This window comes from Myripristis murdjan, chromosome 6 (assembly GCF_902150065.1).
Source record: "Myripristis murdjan chromosome 6, fMyrMur1.1, whole genome shotgun sequence".
Lineage (NCBI taxonomy): Eukaryota > Metazoa > Chordata > Actinopteri > Holocentriformes > Holocentridae > Myripristis > Myripristis murdjan.
Genome location: NC_043985.1, coordinates 29,238,907 through 29,263,443, shown reverse-complemented (window position 1 = coordinate 29,263,443; position 24,537 = coordinate 29,238,907). Strand labels below are relative to the sequence as shown.

The 24,537-nt window shown below is 41.8% G+C and overlaps 1 protein-coding gene across 1 annotated transcript in view; it reads left to right on the top strand.

Annotated features, from left to right (window-relative positions):
• cdh13 (cadherin 13, H-cadherin (heart)) overlaps nt 1-24,537 on the top strand; it is a 278,706-nt gene that overhangs the window by 181,785 nt on the left and 72,384 nt on the right. Inside the window, exons 9-10 of the mRNA XM_030054250.1 lie at nt 16,037-16,219; nt 17,542-17,795. Coding sequence (XP_029910110.1) covers nt 16,037-16,219; nt 17,542-17,795 — 437 coding nt within the window. The remainder of the gene's footprint in view (nt 1-16,036; nt 16,220-17,541; nt 17,796-24,537) is intronic.

The window sequence follows — 24,537 nt, the reverse complement described above, 5'->3', positions numbered from 1 at the left end:
AACTAACAGTTGAGGGAAAAAAAAAAAATAAAAAAAACTCTCCTTCACTATTTCTTACCTGTTCCACTTGTTCGATCAACAAATTCAACCTCATGCGAGTCGTATGAAGTTGAGTTTATGCTTTTTTTTTTTTTTTTTTTTTTATGCGTCCGTCTGCTGCGGCGTCTTTGCATCGCAGCGCAGAGAGGGGGTTTCTGGGTAAAACGTGGCTCGCGGAGGAGCTGATGGTTGCGTCGCAGAGGAGAACCAACAACAGCCTTTGTGACCATCGCTACCTCATGGGCAATGTGCAAGCTACTTTTCGTGAATGTTTTCATTTGCACTTGAATGTTTTACTTGTATGTATGTTTTTTTAACCCTATAAAGCCTGAACTATGAAAGAATTGGCAGAAAATTCCAATTTTTTGAAATTGAACCCTTTATTTGGTCCTATAACAAAATATATATACACTACTCACAAAAAGTTAGGGATATTCGGCTTTCGGGTGAAATTTCAGGATGAACCTAAAATGCATTCTAACCTTTACAGGTGAACTTAATGTGACCTTCTGTAAACTTTTGAATGCACATGTCCAACTGTTCAATGTTTCAGTACTTTTTGCACAAGTTGCTGTTCTCTAACAAGGAGTTTAACGGCAAAATTCACATCAGGTGTTTGATGCTCCAGCTCATCGAGGTCGTATCATTAGGGAACGGCTGCTGGAGACTGGGGTACCTCAGATGGAGTGGCCTGCACTTTCTCCAGACCTGAATCCCATAGAAAACCTATGGGATCAGCTGAGTCGCCGTGTAGAGGCTCGGAGCTCTGTACCCCAGAACCTCAATGTCCTGAGGGCCGCCCTTCAAGAAGAGTGGGATGCCATGCCTCAGCAGACAATAAGTCGACTTGTGAACAGCATGAGACGTCGTTGTCAAGCTGTAATTGATGCTCAAGGGCACATGACAAGTTATTGACGCTGACATTTTTTGTTGTGGTATATCCACCACTGTTGTTGGCTTTTGTTTCAAGAAATTGTTTGAGATGAGGAAATCACCAGTGTATGCTTCTACTGAAATGCCCTACTTTCATGATATAATATCACTGTAGCGTGAACATTTTCCATTTTCCATAAATTTCACCCAAAAGCCAAATATCCCTAACTTTTTGTGAGTAGTGTAAAAAAAGAAAAATCAAAAAATATGTTATTACACGACCTTTCTGGTGTATGATATATGATATGTACTTGAAGTGCCAATGGTATGGTCCAGGGTGAACAGGGGAAGTGTTCAAAGGTATACAACAGTATTTTGGTCAAGTATTGATTAAACTGAAAACGAAAAACGGAATTGAAAATGTGTATCATATATGATACAAATGGCTTTATAGGGTTAAGCACCTTACATGAGAAGCACTCATAAATTTCATTGTATATGCTGGCATACAAGGACAATAAAGGCAATCTTGAATCTTGAATCTTGAATCTTGACAGCAAAACAAACAGCACAATCATCATTCGGTCCATGATGAAGTCTCGCCATCGAGGTTACAGTGACTTCACGGCAGGAAGTGGGTTTTTATTTCCATTTTTCCTTCTTTTGTTGCATCCTGAGACACAATTACATGATGTGCAATTACATGATGCACACACAGACACGCGCATATGGAACCATAAAGCTGCCTTAAGAAACTATATGATCATTGTGCACAAAATTTGCAGTGAGAAATTACATTATTCATTCATCATTCATTCTCTATTTGGCTTTTTTGTATTGTGCAATGCGGACAGTTCACACGTGGTATATCCCATCTGAGTGTGCGTACACGAAGGCGCTTTCCCCGCTTTCTTTTTTCTGGCGAGCGCGCTGCATAAAGCAGCAGCTCTCTGAGGAGTGTGATCAGGTAACTCTATTCAGATGTGCCGATCAATGTGCCGCCTCTTGACCCCTCGGTCTCTCCGAGAGGCGCTGGAGGACCTCGAGGAGGAACTGTGAAGAATCCCCGTGAATAACTACAAGTCCCGTTCTTCCTCAGCGGTGAAGTGTGATCAGAATAATTTCAAAAGGCTGCTTTTTTTTTTTTTTTCCCAGTGTCACTTGAAGCTGTCCATTGTTTTGTGGCTTTGACACTGTATCGATCCTCATGTGCTGCTCGGGCTTTGCTGGCAGTCGCTGTTCACATTCAAGATATGGTTTTGCCACAGTTTGCAGGCTATCTTGTTTTTTTTTTTTTTTTTTCCGTTTTGAACACTTAAACACACCACAGAACCTTGCTGCTTGCATTTAGAAGTCATTATCTCAGTGTCATCCACGCTATGTTAAGTGTAATTTCTTTAATGGTTTTCCGTTGCCATTTATTCCCGCCTCCGCGCGGTTCACGAGGGTGGGACCCCTCACTGTGATAGGCTGTACATAATTATCGCTTTTACCACTAGACTCTAATTCTGCGCTGTGATAAATTGAAGCCAGGCATTAAGTGACCTTTTTGTGAGAGAAGTTGTCTATATATGCATAATTGGCCGGTGTTAAAATACCAGCCTAATTCCATATTTCATCCTAAATAAGGACCGCAGCATATACAGTGGTGGCGTAGAGTAATCGCCATGCTTAAATGCATGAGAAATTCAATTCTCTCAGCATTTTGTCAACAGGGGAACATAAAAGTCTGACCAAAATAAGTCAAAGGGATCGAAGAAGATAAAAATTATTTGGTTTTCTGCAGAGAAAAATGTCCAGATCACCTAGAGTTCATCTTCCGGAGCATCTGGGTTCCACCGAAACAATTCAGCAATTCTCCGTTGGGTTCAGCCGCTCGGTTATTTTCCGACGTTACTTAGCAGAAGGTTTTTTTTTATCTTGATTGTCTTGACAGGCTCGAGGACGGTGCCACTGCCGCGTTCCTCAAAGGTAGAAAAGCTGCTTTTGCCGAGTCTGAGATTCGCTGGAAATCTATCTATAGAAGCAGACTGAGCAGGAGCGGTTCAAATTTAATAAAGACACAGGTAAGCTCATTAACTTTCCAGGCACACTTGCGGTATGCGGGATTAAAGATGGAAGGAAGAGTGAGTTGGGGGCGGACGGCGGGGGGAGGGTAACCTGCCAGCGTGCGGCTGTGTGTGTGTGTGTGTGTGTGTAGCATCGTGAGGAAGACGAGCGATCACGTGCACTCGGCTTCATTATGGCGGCGCGCGGATACAATGAGACGGCGCCCCGACAGATTCGCGGCCTGTCTACACCTCGTTCTGTGGAGCTAAGCCGCTTTCGCCCGCAGATAAAAGGAAAGACAAGTAGCTGCTTGAAAATTTACATGATTCCTGTTTAACTCGGGCAGTGGGATTTCTTCATGAATTTGACTTCTACCTCCGCGTTTTTTTTGCATTTCAGAGGAGCCCAGAGCTATTAGGCGAGCGCCAAGAGTCCATCATCGGGCGAATTTCAGAAGTTTTTCAGCCCAAAACGTGGAGCTACGTTCAAAGTGCCGCGTCGGAGTCTCAGGACGAGCAGACTGAGAAAAGACGGACTTAGAGACAGCGGGAGAAAGCACTTGAGAGACGGCGAAAAAGTGACGGGCACGTCAGCGAGACAAAACTTCAAGTGCCTCCGTTCGCAGCGCCTCCCCTGCTGTGATGTGATAATACAGCAAATGCTGCTCTGAGGCAAAATAGCCTTGTCTCGGGAGGTTTAATGTGACGGGCCGCTGTTCTGTGTGTTCCCTGTCAGGGAAAATCTTGGGGGCAGCGAGGACGTGTCACAAAGTACTTTCCATTAGGACAAATGAACAGCTGCTCAACTGTCTGCCTGTCTGCCCGGCTGCCTGTCAGCGCGGCCACAGCCACCATCTATATTCATAACACACTCTGACAGACATCCGGGAATGAAATAAGTTTATCTCCATTCGTCGCTGTTTGTGTGTTTGCGTGCGCTTGTGTGTGTGTGTGTGTGTGTGTGTGTGCGTGTGCGTGCGTGCTGCTGTGTGTCCTGTCTGTAGAAGCGTGATGAACATATGCGGTGTGTGTCCACGTGTCTGCTTGAGTTTATTTCTGTGCAGAGGTTTGTTTGCGAAAGCACATAGCTCCCATTTTATTTATTTATAAACCACATGTTTTTTTTTTTTTTTTTTTCATAAAGTAATGTCAATCAAAAAAATCATACCTTTAGGCTCATGCATAGGCGATATTGGCTTCAGCACCAACATTGCTGATGTTATGTTAGGTAACGCTTTATATTAAGGTCCTTGTAATAAGCATTTGTTAATAGGTAATAAGGCCCTAATAAGTGCGTATAAGATGCTTATTAACATTAGTATGCCTTTATAAGATTATATAATGTATTAATAATCTCATTATAATATAGTTAATAACAGACTATAACACATTTATAATAACTTAAGAAAATTAATTGTTTGTTGATGCTCAAGAACATTAATAAATTCCTCATGAGCATCTTATAATTGTTCATAATAACATTACAAACACATATTTTGATGCAACTACCCCAACCATTATGTCTTTGTCCTGCCTTTATTAATCTTTTTTGTTTGATTTATTATTATTATTATTATTATTATTATTATTATTGTTATATACTCTAATGTATTCATTCTACTGGAGTGCGTCTTTCTGCTTAGTTAACAATTTTAAAGTTATTATGAGGTGTAAGTTATATGAGGCATCGCGTACAGCAGTCAGTGCATTGTTCTTGCCGCAATGACATTTATCTGTCTTTGCAAATGAACTGTCGTACATTTGACGGCTTCTATCCGTGAGTATCTCACACAAAACAGCCATATGTTCCTCTTAATTGTATGAGTAACAGATTTAAGGTAAACAACTCTCTTTCTCTCTCTCTCTCTCTCACACACACACACACACACACACACACACACACAGTTATTTTTTTTTTCTCTCTTTCTGCCTCCTTTCTTGTTTGGGCCACAGCTCTGCACATGACAGTCAGGCTGGAAGAAAGAGGTTCGGGTCACTGGCTTGTAACAGGCACACAATGCCAGCTGGCACTCAAAGACAAATTAAAAGCCTGTATAAGAAATAGCAGGCAATTTCCATAGTAGTGTTAATGAGGCAGAGAGCATTTAGTGTTACTCCGTAAAACTGACAGATGTGTATACTCTTCCAAGGCTTCACGTCTCTCTTCCAGGGCCCTTTGCCAGACTTTCGGTCTCTCTTTGCCCCCCCCCCCCCCCCCCCTCCTCATCTGCTGGAGAGGAGGTACAGTGAGTGTTGTCGACAGCGCCGTGATCAAGGTTTTGAGGAATTACTTTGTGCTTTCCCGAGATTTACCAGCTGCTTTCGCTTTGGCGAGCAGATGCCCGCTAGTTGAGGTTCACAGTCTCCATCAGCAAGAAAGTAAAGTTAAGGGAACACCGCTGGCTTTCAGGTGTGAAATATTTTCCCCTGCGGTTTTGGGCTCATTCACTGTGAAGTAATACACACGCTCACAACATACTCATCCTACCCGCTAATTTGCTGCATCACACTAAGTCGTGAAACGTGACTGTGACAGAAAGCACAAGGATTTCCAGAGGATAAAGGCACATTCGTCAGTCTGAAATGATTTAAACTTTCAGGATAAATTGCTCTTCGGTAAGACTTTGTTGCTGTTATTTGTTTTTGTCGCGCCGCAAATGATACTGATGCTGATACCGGCATCGCTCTGTGTAGAATTATTACCATATGAAATGAGTGATTGCACTCTGGGTAAGGTGGGACACTTTAAGAGACTGGGGAACAGGCTAACCACGGTCAGATGGTCGGAGAGTCGGAAGGAGGACACAGGAGAGAGAAGTCCAGTTTAGCCGCAAATGGGCATTTATTGATTTCTTTCCATCCTTGCTTTCTTTATCATTCTTGTAAAGGCTTAATTTGTCTGTGTGCTGTAACAACAAAAGAGGAAACAAAAAACAGCCATCAGAACTCATATGTATAATTAACATTGTTTATTGTTTATTGTTGTTTTATTTGATATGGACATCACAAATACATTGACACTGTCGCAGTGGACAGACCAGATGCTTTGCTTGGGTGATTATAGCACACGTGCTAATTTTCAACACCAGTCCATAGGCGGCTTTTCTAAAACACACAGAGCATATGATCAACAATAATAAAAACAGAATTCATGTTCGCAACAGTGATATTAGTAACAATAATAAACTAAGTCTAATATTTATAAGTGTGAACATTGTTGTTTTGCTTTTAACCATGCTTTTAGTCCTCTGTTAAAAGCATTTGTATCAGTCTCCAGTTTCAGGTGAGTGGGTAGAGTGTTCCATAGGTTAACGCCTTTTACTAAGAAGGCAGACTGTCCAAATGATGTTGTACACCTAGGAACAATGCAGTCACCATTATAGGAGGCCCGTGTATTTATTTGGCTTGAGCTCTGACGTCTTTTTATCAGTGCAGAAAACAGGGGTGATTCATAGTTATAAAGACATTTAAAAACCAATCTGATATTAATGTAAATTATGAAGTTTTCAAATGCAAGAAGGTTGTGTTTTCTCAGGATGCCACAGTGGTGCCATCTCATTGGTTTTTGATCCATAATTTTTATTGCTTGCTTATATATTGCTACTACGGGTTTCAAAATGACTTGAGAAGCTTGTGACCATGACGTGATACAGTATGACAAATGAGAGAGAATCATAGCATGCATGTAGAGTTGAGCTGCTTTGCATGACAGGTCTCTTCGGATAAAACGAAAACAGTTGAGGTTTGGTTTAACCTTCTTGCAGATGTACTGTACTTGTTTATCAAATTTTAAGTTCTTATCTAATATAATCCCCAAGTATTTGACCTCATTCACCTCAGTAAGTATTTCGTTTCTAATCTTCACCTCAAACAGATCGTTCACAGGCTTATTGCGGATAGAAATACACATAGAAACAGTTTTCTTGTCGTTCAGGGTTAAATGAGACAACTCAAGCCAATTAGTGACTTTCTCAAGTGCTTGCGTCAGGTGGTCAGCTGCTTTGCTAGCTGTTTTAGCAGATGCATAGATGACAGTATCATCAGCATACATCTGGCAGCTGATACCTGGACAGCTTAGCGGCAGGTCATTAATGTACATAGTAAACAACAGTGGTCCAAGTATATACATAACATAGCACTTTGTATCAGCACATTTAACGTAACAGTCATAATCTGAATTTTTTGGCCCTAATGGCATTCCATACTAACATTTCACATTCACACATCGCATAATTAATTTCCTGTTCGAACAGCACAATATAACATTATAAAGTTACATAACTACCATGGCAGCATTAACATAAATTACAAAATTAGACCAATATACTTGCAGAATATATATTTACATATTTACATATCTACATGACTTCCGGGTACCGACATCGCTCATGTTATTGCTGCTTGCCGCACAAAGGCAGATGTCGGGGATACAGCCAAGATCAAAGGCAAGGCATGAGAAAATCCACACTCACGTTTGAAGATGCACACAGGATAAATTTGCGGGCCAGGAGATAGGAGACATGTCGTGATCTTGGCAACAGTCAGGAGACAAACCCTGGCAACTCGCGGCCAGGTGAATTATACTGTTGGGATAATCAGCTGATCGCCCTCAGCCAATCGCTATCAGCTGATCGCCATCAGGTGTGTGCGTTAAGTTGCGTGAGTGTGTCCTGGGTAGGAAGTGAGTGAGACTTTTGTACAGCCGCCCCGGAATTTGTGGCAAATTCCACTCCTGAAGAAGATTCACGAGCTTCACCATCCTCCTTTCCTTCATCCTCATCCTTCAACTCTGGCAGAGGAATGAATGAATGAATTGATTGATTGATTGATTCTGTATCTGTAACACTCACACAGAGGTTTGAGTCGCTTGCTTCAGTGGACAAAGTGGTCTGTGCCTCCTATTTTGTCTAATAAAGTCACAAGCTGCAAGTTGGAAATTGTTTCCCTGATGTCAACTTGGCCAAACTCCAGATAAATACTGTATGTAAGTATCAGCTAAAAACTTTCCAGTGGGATTCAGTGTAAATCTGACTTTATGAACTCTTGCAGAAATTGGCTGAACTTTTACATCGCATTGACATTTAAATCGTGATGCATCATAATTATAGTGTTTTGTCCTGTGGTCTGTTTTTCAAGGGGCTTTCATTTCTTGAGTAGAATTTTAAATGAAGGTGTTGTCTTGCCTGTGAGACAGCTTGCCTGGGCAGAATCAGAGGCCTCACACTCACGGGTCAGAAATACAGTGGTGGAGGAGGAATCAAACCCTGTGAGTGTTTAGCTGGTCGGTGTGCTTCATGCAGGCAGCTGTGAGCACAGGTGCAGAGCAAAAACAGCTGCTCTGCGGCTGTTTGCGAAAGGCAATCTCAGGCCGGTTCCGAGCGAACACCGGCGCGGTTCGATTGCGGCGAGAACACGAACTGACCCTGATTTGACCCAGTCGCAGGAAATGAACCAAACACGCGGCCGCTTATCTCCTCCTCCAGCCGACGTGCCTCGCGTTTTTGATGCGGTGTGTTTCCAGGCGCTTCCCTGCGTGCATGTAGCATATGTATTCGTCAGTGGTGCCTACTTTAAACAAATTATTGGTATAGAGGCGGCTATTAATCCTCCTCTTCAAACACATGCAAAGCGATCAGAGGCGTTCTCTCCCACATTTTAACAGCGCTGTCCTCAGATAGATAAATCGCATGTACATAGCGAGGACAAAGACGTCAGTGACCTCTTGCACTGACCACAAGGCGAGCGATGTGCCTTGCATATGAGCAGGAAAGCAACACGTCCCATGTGATCACGGCCTGATGCATTCCTACCATAACGTGCAGCATGTTTGGTCCACCTCCTGGATTGCATCAAATTATCTTGAAGGCGCCTCGAGACGCCTCTCTCAAACCTCACAGCCGCCCAAATGGACCACATGAATGGGCCAAACCAAGGCGTTTCATTCAAATAGAATAAAAAGCGCCCGCTAATGTCGATCAGAGCAATACAGAGTAAAATTGTTAATATTAAAAGGCCGAATGCCGGTTGGTTTAATGGATGCAGGTTGGGAGGTAGGAGGTCATGGACGGGCTTGACCCGGCGGACGGCGGCCTGTTCTCTCCAGGTCTGCAGGTCAGGAATCTGTGATGAAGCGCCCTCACAGTTCTCCTCTGAACCCTCATCGTGGCGGCTCGCCCGGCACGGCCTCACCACCAGGTTGTAAAATGAAATGTCGAGCCGGTCTTTCCCCCCCGGCAGCCCCGTTTCAGGTCATTACAGTGAGGAAGCTGCGCCGCTTGTGTAGATCTCCAAAGAGTCGGTTGTCCGGCCAGACACCTTGGTATTTTGAACTTGTTACAGGAGCAGCCTGCGCGAAATACCTGAATAAGAAAAAGGATCTAAGTGTCTTTAAACTCTGTTCTCTGGCAAGGAAGCATGCCCATGTAATATGTCTCTTTTACACAGCTTTTACTTCCCTCTCCATACTGATAAGGCGGTCTTATGCCTTATGAATAAAATAGAAATCCATTTTTTTTTCGATCAAGTTTTCCTCCCTGTGAATAAATCAGAGAAACATCTAACAACAACAACAATCAGCCTTATTTAATGAGTGACAGAGCTTGTGTTTTGGCTTTTTGTACTTGTGTCGTATTCCTGTCAAGTTCATTTGGATATTCAACGCTGCCATGAAGGAAAGAAAGAAAGAATGAATGAAAGAAAGAAAGAAGATCTGGAAGTCTGAAAGTTGAGGACTTCAAAGAGTTGCAGAAAGAGCAGATTGTGTTTGTTTGTTTGTATGTTTCTCATTAAATCCGGGCTCGTGGCGATGGAGGCCCATGTTCATTAGGGCTGGTTCGCGCAGTTAAGCAATCGGCACCTGGAAGTCATTCATTTTCAATGAGAGGTGAGTGAGCTCCAGCTCCAGAGGGCAGACTGGCAAGTGAGCTCTCTCTCTTGAAATGAACCAGTCTCACAAAAAACAAACAAAAAAAAAAACGCTCGACTGTTTGACCAGTGAGGTGACAGATACAGAGACGTTCATTTCTTTCCGTTCTCTGTGATTTCCCTGCGTTAAATACTTAAAATTGTTATCTGGATCGTGACTTTGCATGGGTAAAGCACTCGCGCTGGGCTGGGATTATCGGCTACATAATGTTAATATCCGCAAACAAGATTATCGAGCATTTAGACGAGCATATTTAGACAAGCAAGAACATAATAATAATCACACAGTATCATGCTGACAAACACACAGATCAATGTTGTGTGATGTTTCTGTGTGAACTCGGACTGCACCGAACCCGACATCCTCCCTCAAATCAGATTCAGACATTTCTTTCTTTCTTTTTTTTAAATTAATTTTTGAATTCGTAGTCTCTCTGGCAAACAGAAAACCTTTTTGGCATGGTTTTCATTGTTGACAGACAATGGTAATAATAATTAAAGCCGTCATAATCACATGCGGCGGAATCTATTTTAAGCCTTTAAATCTGCAAAATTAATTTTAGTGCAGCCGCGACAAGATTTTAATCGCAGGCCAATTTGAAATATCATATGACTTTGTTTCAATATTAAGACTGAATGACAATGAATGAAATGCTTGAAACTCATTTTCTTTAACATTAGAAAATGTAAACAATCAAAATATTAAACAGTTAGGCCTTCGGAGTTTCTTAATTTTTCTCGGTGATTGGTAAAGCGTATTTTCAGCAGCAGAAATCCTACAGGCAGCAGTGGCTCGGTGTCTGGTGTTGTTACTTGTCACCATCATAAAGGTGCATTTTGGCCAAAAAAACAAAGCAAAAAAAAAAAAAGATTGCTTGTCTCTGGGTTGATTGAAGGCTCTGTGATAAATAATTTGATGCACTGACCTGCAGGGCGGACCGCCAGCGTTAGTCATATGCAGAGTGTGTGTTGACATGCAGAGTGCAGGGAGGTCGCATAGGTGACATTTTATTTACTGCCTGAAAAAAAAAAAAAAAAAAAAAAAAAGTAGTGCCAATAGTATCATAGCTAAAAAAAAGAAAAAAAGAAAAATTGCAGTGCTGAGCGTGCCACCTAAAACGTGATGTTATTATTTATTTATTTATTTATCTCTTTGTCTATTTGTTTTTCTTTGTTTCTTTGTCTTTTTGGCCACCGATATCTGTGCGGCCCAATTATCTTTTGGCAGCACGTCATTACCTTGAAGATTTATGGGACGGATCATTGAAAATGTCAGACATAAAAGGAGAACGGGAAACAGAAAATCAATGCTCAACCGCGGTTTTTATGGCCCAGCATCTAAATGTCTGCAGTATTCAGCTGTGGTTTGTGGACCCTGCTAGCACTTCTTGTGTGTGTGTGTGTGTGTGTGTGTGTGTGTAGCTTTTAAAGCCCCCAGGCAAAATAAAAGTTTGCTGGGTTTATCGTCGCCCCTCGCTGTGGCAACTCCGGTAATCTGTGCCTGTGTCTGCGCGGGTGTGTCTGTGTATGCATCTGTAAATTCGCTTCCTTGCTTGTGTGCATTCGTGCATTTGTGTGTGTGTGTGTGTGTGTGTGTGCGGTCGTGTGTTCATCGCTTAAACCCCCAGGCTGCAGAGATGTGCAGGTTTATTTGGCTTTTTGCCCCGCGCCGGCCGGGTCATGCGGTCATCATCTGAGAATGGAAGGAGCAACAGCCTCCGCTATAATTGGCTCTCTGTCTGGGCTGGGTGTCTCGGATAGAAAACACACCCAGCGCACACACACACACACACACACACACGGATTAAAGCTCACTTGGAGGCTGAACCTTCTCCCCTCTCTCTCTCTGTCTGACTCTATCTCACTCTCTCTCTCTCTCAGTGTGTTTGAGTCATTTCAGGCCAGCTGCCCTGCCTACTGGTGAGTCATTTCCTGCTAGTCTTTCAGGTGGCTGCTTGCTTTGTGCTCCAGGAGGAATTGGGGTCTTATCAGCGGCGGGGCAGAGGCCCACTGGCCACATCCCACAGAATACAGCATCTCCTCCAACTGCATGACTGCCCCTTATGATTAAACACAACCTGACCGGCCACTAGGCTGCGCCGTGTGTGTGTGAGTGTGTTTGTTTGTGCGTGTGTTTTAAGAATCTTGTTTTTCCTTAAAACACAAGGAGAAGTCTGCCCAGTGGGATGAGATAATCCCACTTTTTTTTTTTTTTTTTTTTTGTTCCTAATGCTAATCAACTGGTGTCAAAGGCTTTTCTCGAATCAAGTGTCATTTTCTTGACATCGGTGGGCTGATCTGCCTTATTCCGCCTTGTTTCGACATGTTCGTGCTTGTTCCCCGAAGAAAATCCTGCAACAAGTGAATCTGCATTAAAAAAAACAAAAAAAAAAAAACAAGTGGGATTATCTCATCCCACTGGCAGAGTTTTATTTTACCTTGTTGGATGAAAAACAAGATTTTAAGCCTGAAAATGAGACTAAATTCCTTGTCAAGATTGAGGTTTTTGGCAACGCGAGGATGACAAGGACATTTTTTTTTGTTGTTGTTGTTGTTTACAGCTCACATCTCTGAGTTTAAGCAATGTTGCCTCCAAACAATCTGGTTTCACCGCGTGAAAGGTCTGCAAATTGAAAATCCAGCCGTTAAGTCGCTTAAAAAAATGGAGAGAAGTCATTAAGAAGCGTGGCAAGTGTTTTCAGGCTTCCAGCGGGCCATATTGACGTGATCCTTCAGGCTTTCACAAAAACAGTCTTGCATCAGACTGCGGTGAGAAAAAGGACAAAAGCGCCGTCAAAGCCTGCGTGGACAAACAAACATGACCTCCTTCTGTACACTGCATTTGGTTTCCATCCTCTGTGCCCTAAATGATTATGACTGGTACAAAGTGCTTTTTTTTTTTTTTATAGAACACGCTTTGGGGGAATATAAAAGGGAAGAAAGGAAGAAGAAAGAGGAGGAAAAAAATCATCGTTTGTCTCTCTTTAGATAAATGCACAGAGCCAGGCGGTAGGAGGGTAATCTGTGAAACAACAATACCACGGGCTGACAGAAGACGCAGTAATCTAGGCTGGACCAGCGCTATCCTTAAACAGAGCGTTGTGCGTCTGAAAGATTGCACTGTAAGCTCTGACACCATAATGGCCCAGGGACACACACACACACACACACACATGTACGCATGCAAACAGACAATCACACAGAGCCTATTCTCCCTGCTTGGAGCCTCTGCAGGAAGATTGGTGCTGCCGGTCTTTGTGGTGAGAGGCTTGCTGGCAGAATGCATCAGTGATGGGAATCTGACTGAGTCCCCGCTGCCAACAATGACCCGGGAGCCGGGGAGCGACTGACAGAGAGAAATAAATAACGATTGAACGATAGAGTACAGACGTGTTTGTGTTTGTGTGTATTTATTAGCCCTCCCTTAAATTGCTTTTGCAAATGCGTTTTTTTTTTTTTCTTCCTCTTGCGCATTTGGCTGCAGAAGTCGGACGAACGGGCAGATAAACAGGTTGCTGCTGCCGTAAGGTCAAAACTGGCCTTTCTGTTAACACTTTTAACTTAATGTTTGGTCACTTAACACCAGCATTTGGGAGGCGGGGGGCTAAGAGGGGCTATTTTTTTTTTTTTATCCTGTCTTGTTTTCTGCCCTTTCTTGACTTTTTTCTTTTCTCCTCTCCTCTTTCCTTTCCTTTCCTTTCTTTTCCTTTTTTCCCCCTCTTCTTTTCTTTTTTAGTCCTCGACAATCGGCCCCATGTGAAAAGGCCACCGCTCGGTTCATCCCGAGAAGCTCCCGCCGAGCTTTAACATGAAGAGATCTTCTGTCGCGACTCGTGTCTTTGCGTGTGCGTGTCGGAGCGATGAAAGGTTTCGCTGAACTCTCGGTAGCACTTGAAAGACGCGAGTGAAGTTTTACATCAGTCACAACAAACGCGGCGGGGCGTCAAGTGTGCGGTTCGGAGCGCTCAGACTGGAGGTGATGAAAATGTTGATTGTGACACCGACGATGATGCCAATGATGATGATGTTGAGTGTAACAGTGGTGTAGTGAGCACCAGGATTACTGTAATATCAAAGGTGATAAATGAACAAATAATAATGAATAAACACTATAACAGTACATGTGTTTAACCCTCCTATTATGTTTGGAGTCAATTTGACACCAGTCAATGTTTAATGTCGCTAAATAAATAAATGATTATTTAGAGACATTTTTTGCTTCATATTGAACCTTGTAAAGCCTGAACCATCAAATAATTGACCAAAAATTCCAAGTCTTTGAAACTGGAGCCATTATTGGTCCAACTAAACAGCCAAAAAAAAAAAAAAAAAAATTCAAATATCAATCCCCAACTATGAGTTTCAATTTGCATCATATTTGGCACATCAGGCAATTGTGCATGATTTTTTTTTTTTTTTTTTTTTTTTTTTTTTAACAAACAAAAACATCATAAAACACAAAAATTCTTTAACACATTTCTAACTCCAAACATATAAAAGAACACTTTATCTTCCAAACATAGTAAATAACACTTTTTCCATTATTTAGCATTATCTTTTTATTATTTTGACCAATTTGGTGAAAATGACCTCGATATACCTGCTGTGTTAGATTTTACAAACAAAAACGTTATGAAATGTTCAGTAATTTCACATTGCATCAACTCAGTCATTTTTCCTATCGATGTTTCAGTAAAAATGTGCTGTACAAATGCTGTACAGTTGATGTACAAGGCTGAAAACAATCATGTCTTAAATATGACACGTGCGGCTTTATAGGGTTAATGAGTTTTCCTAATGTAATGGGTTCTACCGGGTAAACATGAAATTGACATGATGATATGTTTTCAATGTCCTGTACACACTTTGTAACGCATCGGTTATAAACAACAAAAATCTGTACTCAGAAATAACATAAAGCCATTAAAACACCAAAAATTGATATTTCTTTCCAATTTTGGGTCAATCAGTGAGATTTTTTAGTGATTTGCATATTTTTTCATAGTCACATAATAGGAATACTAGATGTATAAGTGTGTGGGTGTGTGGGGTTATGTTTTATTTAAAGGGCTATTTAGGTCATCAACAAAGAAACATAAAGTACCTGATACATAAACTTTGGTGACAATTTTAGTTATAATAATTTTGTGGAGGTTTAAACTGCTGGGGTCAAATTGACCCCAAACATGAAAGATGTTTGTAAATTTGAACAGGAGGGTTAAAACAGCTAAATTCTGTCTCAGAGCTCCTTCAAACTCACTTATTCAACCAATAAATAATACGCAAGCTCCTGAGGCGTCGCCATACTTTGGTCCCAATCTTGGTTTTCCACCTTAATCACCCCATCTTTATTTCAACCAATCAGAAGGCTGGGATTTTATCATTAACAGTTAGTTGAAATGCCTGTGTGTGTGTATGCGCGTGTGTGTGTGTGTGTGCATCAAATTTTAAGTTTCAGTACTTGTAGCTTGTTGAGATTTTACATGCGACAGTGTCTCAGACTAATCTTTGGCTGATTTGGTTATATTTTGTGAATAAACATTCTTGGTTCACTTCAAGTGCTGCTGAAAAGTGCATCTTAATTTGAAATTTCGTCTCTTATTAGTAAATTAATAACTTATTTTTTTTACAGTCAAATGTTGCTGTTTTCAAGTGCTGGGATATTGCAGCAACATGCGCTTGAATCTCCTGTCATGACATTTAAATGTTAGACGTCTAATTATTTTATGCCAAACCGTTTAATGTCAGTTAAATGTTTTTTTCTCACAGTTCAGGGAAATTATAGTATTCAATCTGTTTTCTTCTGATGGTTCACCCTGAACCATGCTGTCAACATCAACTAGTATTTTCCTGAACTGTCTTTTTACGAATCTCCAACTCAACACTAATATTTGATCAACAATAATATTTGTGACGACGGCAATGATGATGGCTTTCAAAATGTAATTACAATGGGGAGCAAGAATTAATAAGAACTTGTATAAGGAGATTTATTCATATAGCACTAGATGTGTAACAATCAGGGTGAACAAATATGATACATGGCATAAATAAAACAACAAATGAAATATATGTATGTATCTTTTGTATTTAGCCGTTTTTCTACCCTGAGCTGATTCATCTGCTGTCCGCTCATCCGTCTCCTCCAACAGTTCGAGGCGTACGTGGACGAGGGGTCGACGGGGGTGGTGGTCAACCTGACGGTGGACGACAGGGACGACCCGGCCACGGGGGCGTGGAGAGCCATCTACTCCATCATCAACGGGGATCCCACCCAGAGCTTCGAGATCCACACCAACCCCGACAACAACGAGGGCATGCTGTTCGTCGTCAAGGTAGAGTGGCATGCAGGACCTTATGCCTTATGCTTTCAATAAAGAAAAAAAAAAAAAAAAAAAACACGTGACAACATGAATATCAAGTGCCCGATAATAAACTGCCTTCAGAGCAGCCTTAATCCTCCTTGAAACCTGAACTTTAAGTGGGATTACTGGTCCATTTTCCCAGTTTTCTGAAGGTGCCATTATCATATTGGAATACGGGAACAACATTAGGGAATAGTGTTTGCATCTTATATGAATGCTGAGCCATCATTCAACATAATGGTCTTTTCTCCTTGAAAACTCATAAAATGATTGGTTGTCAGACTAAATTTAAAGCTGACATATGCTGTTAAGTGCCTGTGTAACCGCATTTGTAACCACATGTGATTTAGTTCTGTAAAAATGAAAGTCCTTTTTTCATGTGGCGTTAGTCTGACCCGCGCCCCTGTACCTGTAATTTCTATATTTTGCGCAAAATTCTGTTTCTTTTATGACTTGTGCTATTTTCAGGACACAGGCCCACTTTGTTTTTCTGCACTTTGCTTGGCTCCACGTGCCATTAATATTTCCTGTCCTCCATATTCCTTCTTGATACCCTTTCCCTTATCTCTACCTGTCTTCTCCCTCGACGTTAACCCTTATTCATATCTCATATTCTTAGGTTAGCCCTTATTCTTCTTCTGTTGTTTAAATTGTTCATATTTCTATTTTGTTTTTCTATATTCCTTTAAAAAATTAAAAATTATTCAGATTCGGGAAAAAAGGGGCCGTGGCTCAAACTGGATTTTTAAAAAAAATTTTAATCACTGGATTTTAACGACAAAGAAATATAAAATTACTGAAATTCCTGCTTATTAAAACTATATAGACTTAGGAAACCCACTTTATCGACTATGCATTCTGCAAATCAAAACAAATCCAGCTGTGTTTTTATAATGTTTATATTGCTTTTTGCTATTTATTATCTGTTTATGCTGTTTATAATGTAAATTATGCTTCATATCTTGCTATCCACTTTGCTGCTGTAATGCGTGAAATTTCCCCACCGTGGGACTAATAAAGGAATATCTTATCTTATCTTATCTTATCTTATTCATATCTCATATTCTTAGGTTAGCCCTTATTGTATATTTTTTAGTTTTTAGTCTTTATAGTCTTTATTTTATATATTTAGTCTTTATTCTATTTTATTTAACTTTATTATATGTTTCTACTGATGCTGCTGTAACACGAGAATTTCCTTGGTTGGGATCAATAAAGTCTATCTATCTATCTATCTATCTATCTATCTATGTTCTCTCTCCTATTTCCTTGAATCTCTTTCTATCGCTCAGCCTCTGGACTACGAGGCCACGGCGTTCCACACGCTGCTCATCAAGGTGGAGAACGAGGACTCGCTGGTTCCAGACGTGGGCTACGGGCCGAGCTCCACCGCCACCGTCCACGTCACCGTCATGGACATCAACGAGGGCCCCGTCTTTTTCCCGGACCCCCTGATGGTCACCAGGATGGAAAACATCCCCGTGGGCAGCTTCGTGGCCTCACTCAACGCCACAGATCCAGACATACTGCAGTCACAAAGCATCAGGTGAGGGGCTCAAGGTAAACCATGAGAAGACAGAGGTGAAATGAGGCAAACTGAATCTGAGCCGCAAAACGGTGAGGATGCATGTGGGAGACGGAGACAGGAAAGTGAAAATTACAAAGGGGAGAATTCAAAAGGAGTGCATGCACGTGTGATTGTTGTGAATGTCATTAGCCGTAGGTCGCGGCTCCATTTGGCAGCAGTTCTGCTTTTTGGATTTCAATTCATTTCCTTTGTTGGAAACAAAAGCGAGAGGTGTTTTCTTAATTCGACTCTTATGACCAGCACCTAAAAATCTGTGAATGACCATGTTATTACTCTCTCCAGAAACGTGTGGAAGCACTGCTACTTGTATTTGGATTTGTTTTGGGGAAAAATAATTCAGATTCGGGAAAAAAAAAAGGGTCGTGGCTCAAACTGGATTTTTGGGGTTTTTTTAATCACTGGATTTTAACGACAAAGAAATATAAAATGACTGGTTATTAAAATTATATAGATTTAGGAAACCCACTATGCATTCTGCAAATCAAAACAAATCTAGCTGTGAAAAAATGTGGCGGACTTTTGTCTTTCTCGGTGACCGACGTCTGAGTGAACTGCAGTCAGTGGGGTTTCCCAGCATGCCTTAGCCCAGTTCATTGTTCCCTATGGCTCATGGCCCCTATTTAGTTCTTTAGTTTGTTTGTGCATTGTTTATCATGTGGTCTTTGTGTTGTGTTATTAAGTTTAAGGATGGTTTTACATTATTTGTGGACCATGACTTTTATTCTCTATTCTTCTGGGGTAACTGTGCATTAAATCATAAGAAATCTGGGTTTTTGCTGTTTCAGAGTAAAAGCCTGGATGGCAACAGCTAAAGCAGTGTCGTCCTTTGCAAGATTTCAAAGATGTTGCATGTATTATGTAAAGCCGAAAAATAGTCCGAAGGGTGATTCCTTCATCAGAGAGCCGTTATTCGTTACTTGCCGACTATAGATCCGGATTCGGACGCGTCCTGAACTCTCACTTGTTGCGGCAAGGTGACTTAGCCGGCAGAACAGAGCGCCAGCGAACCGGAAGCTGAGCCCGGCGTGATATCTTGTCTCTCAGTTTGCAGACATCTCTCCATCAGTTGCTTCTCACCTCTTTCTCTCATCCGTCTCAGGGCCCTTCATCACTCCATCTCCTCATCCCCGTCATCTGTTTCACATCTCCCTCCTCCGCCCCGCCCCCCCTGCTTCCTTCCTCTCTCATCTTCAAGCTATCCCATCCCTCTATCCCTGCATCTCACACTCTGTCTGCCTGTCAAGCTGCTTTATCAGTGCTGAGTAAATAGATGGGAAAAATATTGCCCGGACAATCAGTTATTTACCAGCAAAGCTTTGTGTGTAGGTCAAACCATTCACCCCAGTCGATTCAGAAGTTACAGCGTGAGGCAGCTCATTAACTTTAACTCTAACAGGAAAATCCTTCCCTCAAATATTACCAGCATCATTATAGGAAGGCCATTAGTTTCACTATGTGTTTGAGTGAAATAATTATATATATATCTGCCAGAGGGAGACTCACTGCGTGTATTGCACTTCCTTTTTACAAGATAGAAAACTTATCTTTGCGTTTATTGGCTTTTAGGCCTAATTTACACTCAATTTAGATTGCTCTTTCTGCTGCACCCTGGGAGTTATATATCATGTAAAAATGGTGTTAAGTAAATACATGGAGATAATAATGACCCAGGGAAATAAAACCCGCCAGATCGTGACTTCGCTGCTCAAATTATTGATGCTGGTTTATGTGCTGTAAAACTTGCTCACTGTGTCAGCATCAAATGCAACATAATGCGACGCTGCTGCACTGAATGTTGCGCAGGAGTCAGGACCTGGCGTCATAAAGCTTTGATAAGTAGCGGTCTAAGATCACTGGTCGGGTCACGTGACCGTCTAAACTTCACAGCGGCTGAGAGCGCAGACTGGCCTTTGAATGCCAATCCTGCCGCAAGATGCCACTCGAATACAGCCCCGGGCTTTAAATCTGAATGTAGACTAAGTCTGAAAGGTTTCTAGCTATGTACTCTTTCAGACTGTCACTCGTGCTAAGCCACAAGCTTTCTTGATGAAAGCCCAGACTGTTCCATGGGGATGATCTGAGCCTTTCTGAATGAGGTGTGATAGCTTCAGGATTCTCATATTTGTTTCCCTGAATCTTTTAATTACACCTTCCTGCCTTCGTTTGGTTCTGTTTGGCAGTTCAAAAGCACCGTTCCATGTAAAATTAAAGAAAAGCTTTACAGATCGGGCATCAAAAGCTGCGGGAAACAAAAAAGAAACAAGGAAATGTGAACACAGAGCAAAACTGACAGGAAGCACAGATCATGGCATCAATCAATCCCGTTATTCACATGAAATTGATGTGTATATAATGGAGTGTAAATGTTGCTACAGGGTTTTTGAAAGGTCTTAGATCAGTAATCATGTATCCTGATGATGTTAAATGGTTCTGGGCTAATTAGATGTAAATGTAGAAGCAGAGATACAGAAGTTCAGACTGTCTCAAGGTGTAATACAAGGACATTTTGATGCTTGATGCTTTGTCTTTGTTCCGTCTCACATGTCCAAACCTTCTTCTTAGGGTACTGAATTTGTTGTCTATGTATTTTATGCATCCTCCACAGCCTGCGCAGTTATTTCGGCACGGTTTTTTGAGTCGAGGACACATTGGCAAATGCATTTTAAAGGTCTGCTGTGCTCGAGAAGTTGAACCTGTGAGCGTCCCGGCGTGTCTGCCTGAGCAAAGTGCGCTGAGTGCTCTCCAAGAGTGAAGGCAGTCTCAGGCAAACAGGCCTTCAGCACCCCAAATATGATGTGTCAAAACACTATATGTTCTTTTTATTTGTTCCTCAGCCTTGACTACAATTTATCAGCTTGTCTTTCAGCAGCAATCTGTTCCTTTCAGTAAACCTTTTACCACATCTGCTACTCCTGAATTCTACAGAAAAAGCAGAAAACCCTCCCACTGAGGCAGTGAGCTTCAATGGCATCTTATCATTGAACAACAGCTTATTAGAGTGGGTGTTTAAGTGACTCATTCAGGACGAGAGAGGTTAGTGAGTTTCTTATCCCTTGTTTTTATTTACTGATGCCTCTTTTCCGCATCTCACCTCTTCCTACGCCCACGCCACACCCTTGAGTTTGGACGGCACCCTTGGTATTTAATGCCCTCCTTGCCGGTGCTGTAATTGCAGAGACCTAACCTGTGAATGCTAGACTGGGCGTTTTTCCAGACACATGACTTCGCTGCAGAAAAGCATGCCGTGCAGTCTCAGATTCATCAGACCTGACGAATGGTGTCAGGAATCCTCAGTTCAGTTTTTTTGTATGCGTTATGAGCGAACGGCATGGTTGTCTCGTGTTTGCATGGTGATATTTGTGAGCGTGTCGGAGCTTTGAGAGCCTCCTGTAAAGGCTGCGCCGAGGTTTTATCTGTCTATAGCCAAGGTGTTTTCGACCCCATCCTCCTCCCAGTTATAGATCTACGTCCTCCTAACTTTCTCCCTCCTGCTCCTTCTCATATTTGTCCCGTACTTCTGCACCCCTGGTTTCATTCCCTTGCCTCCCTTTTCATCGTCCTGACATCCCCTGATCTTTAGTCAGTGCCGCTGACTTTCAAGTGTTTTAACATTGACCCGTGGTTTAGCAGATATTTGGTTCAGAGGTGATACGGCGGGACTGTACTTTGAACTAAATAGCAAAAAAGGAGTGAGAAATATTTGCATTTCTTTCTCCTCTGTGGTCTATCTTTGTATGACTCCGTGTGTGTGTGTGTGTGTGTGTGTGTGTGCGTGTGTGTGTGTGACTGGCCTGATGGATGTGTGGGTCAAATTAATTTGACACGGCACACGATCCGTCTTACAGTGCGTGCTGCTCAGGATTAGTCTCACTCACACTCAACACACACACACATGCACACACACACACTGAGCAAGCACATGCAGGTCCAAAAGTTTGAATTATGAATGAATTGCCAGTCAATTCATAACAACACTAATGATAATGCGGTAGTTTATTGATGCCTTCAGGGGAACGGTGCTGTGAATGCCTCCTCAGGGAGCTCAGCATGGACTGGAGCTGCCAAAGAGCTGGAGCTTCAGCGTGTTCAGCGGGGCACGTGCAGGGCACATGCTTGCCAACGCAGAGGCAGGAACCTGTGCTGTCCTGTTGAATTAAAGGACAGGTTTGTACGGTGGCCGAGAACCGCCATCGCTGCAAATTAAAAAAACGATGCAAACAACAAAAAATGCTGCAAATAAAAAAATGCTGCAAATAAAAAAGAAAAACGCTGCATTGCAAATAAAAAAGCAACGATCGCTGCAAATAAAAAACGCTGCAAATAAAAAAGAAAAACGCTGCGTTGCAAATAAAAAAAAGCAATGATCGCTGCAAATAAAAAAGGAAAACGCTGCAAATAAAAAAGGAAAACGCTGCGATGCAAATAAAAAAAGCAACGATGCAAACAAAAAAGCCAAAACGGATTTTTCATGGCAGATTTTTTATATTTGTTATATTTAAGCAATAAGCCCCGAAAAGCCGTGGGTTACAGTGATTTTACAACGGCTGAGGGCGTTCTAAAATGTAAAATCGCCGTTGTAAAATCACTGTAACCCATGGCTTTTCTGGGCTTATTGCTTTTATAAAACAGTTACCCAGTAACAGTTAAAAAATCAATAATTTATTGGTAATAATGCAACAATAAAACTGAGAACTATTCATTCTTCCACCAAGCGAGATAGAGTGGACACAAAGTTTTCTTTTATATTTGCAGCGTTTTTTTTATTTGCAGCATTTTTTTTATTTGCATCGTTTTTTTTATTTGCAGCGATGGCGGTTCTCGGCCACCGTAGGTTTGTAATTTTTCAAGTTTCTCAAAGTCAAAGTCAAGTCAAGTCAAAGTGCCTTTATTGTCATTATATTGTGAACAATGCAACGAAATTAAAAGTGCCGCTCAGTTGGGTGCTACAAGTAACACCAACACTACACAAAATAAAAGATAAATAAACAAAAATACATAAATAAATATAAAAAAAAACAGTCTTATTGCACAAGAGAAGAGTCTGTTATATTGCACACAGTATTGCACAGGAGGAATATTTTGTGGTGTGTATTATTTGAGTCCATTCAGGGTGCGTATTGCTGTTGGGAAGAAACTATGCTTGAATCTGGTAGTCCGAGTTTTTAGTGATCTGTAGCGCCTCCCAGAGGGCAGTAGGTGACAGTCTGTGATGATGGTTGAGGCTCTGCTGAGATAGCGGCTATTGGCAATTTCATCAAGGGAGGGGAGAAAGCAGCCAATGATTTTTTGAGCAGTTTTTATTACCCTCTGCAGAGCCTTCCTGTCCATCTCAGAGCAGCCAGCACACCAAACTGTGATGCAGTATACCAGTACGCTCTCAATGGTGGACCGGTAAAATACCACCAGCAGCTGAGTGTTCAGACCATCCCTTCTCAGGAGCCTCAGGGAGTGCAGACGTTGTTGAGCCCTTTTCACCCGCAGCCGTGGCATTGACAGAGCAGGTGAGGTTATTGGAGATGTGTATGCCAAGAAATTTGAAGCTCTGGACCCTCTCCACACATTCATCCCCTGTGAATAGTGGAAGATGCTCCCTGCTGCACTTCCTTAAATCAATAATGAGTTCTTTGGTTCATCATCTCTTTGAGCTCATCACCAGAGCTACAGTTGGTACGATAACAAATGATAAGACCTGAGATTTTAATACAGCCTGGTTTGAAAAAACAAACAAACAAACAAATTTATCCTTTAAGGTCATAAAAGAAGTGATAGATAGATAGATAGATAGATAGATAGATACTTTATTCATCCCGAAGGAAATTCACAGTTTTCAGCAGTATCCACAGATTACAAGATTAAATAAATAAAAAATAAAGAATAAAAGATGACACTAGAGATCTAAAGGTCTAAGTACCCAATGTGCAAAAAAACAATGTGCAAAAAACCGTGTGCATAGATGTATACAATGTGCATAGATGTGGGCAATGTGCAAATTTACAGTATAAACAGATGATAAATAGCAGCAAGCAATATATACACTATAAACAAGGAATATATAAAAAATAGAAATATGAACAGTTTATGTTATGAACAGCAGAGAAAAAATAAAAAATGTGAAAAAAAAATGTGGTGTGTATTCAGTCGATATTCACCCCAGACTTTGTGTCCAGCAGTGACAGGACCACGTTCAGCACTGCAGGCTGGTAAACAAGCAGCGGACCCTGTGATGTTTTGGTCACCCAGAAGCCACTGCGGATCATTCTCTTCTCCATCATTCTAATGGAAATGCTGATTGGCAATCTAATAATGACAATAAGCGATTCTCTTTAAAGCGGACCGGGACTGCAGGAGTGTTCTTCAAAGGGCTGCAGCAAAGTAGCAACAGGCTGTGCTGTGAAACCAGGGCTTCTCATTAGCCTGCTTTCTAGCCCAGAGCCAAGCGAAGCCAAGCAGGGCCAAGCAGGGTTAACCGGGGCTACCTCATTATTCAGGTTACTTGGTATCCCCCAAAACAACATCCCTGGTTTGTTTTTGTTGTGTTTTTTTCCCTCCTCCTCAGTCTTGTGGAGAAAGAGGTTATTTGCCTGCAAGGGCTAAACATTTTACACTTTAACGAAAAAGCGCTTTGAACTAGCCCAGGCTTTGACGAGCCCCGCGTGGCCTCGCAGCCGCTAATGATCCCATCCCCTGTCTTCTCTCCCCA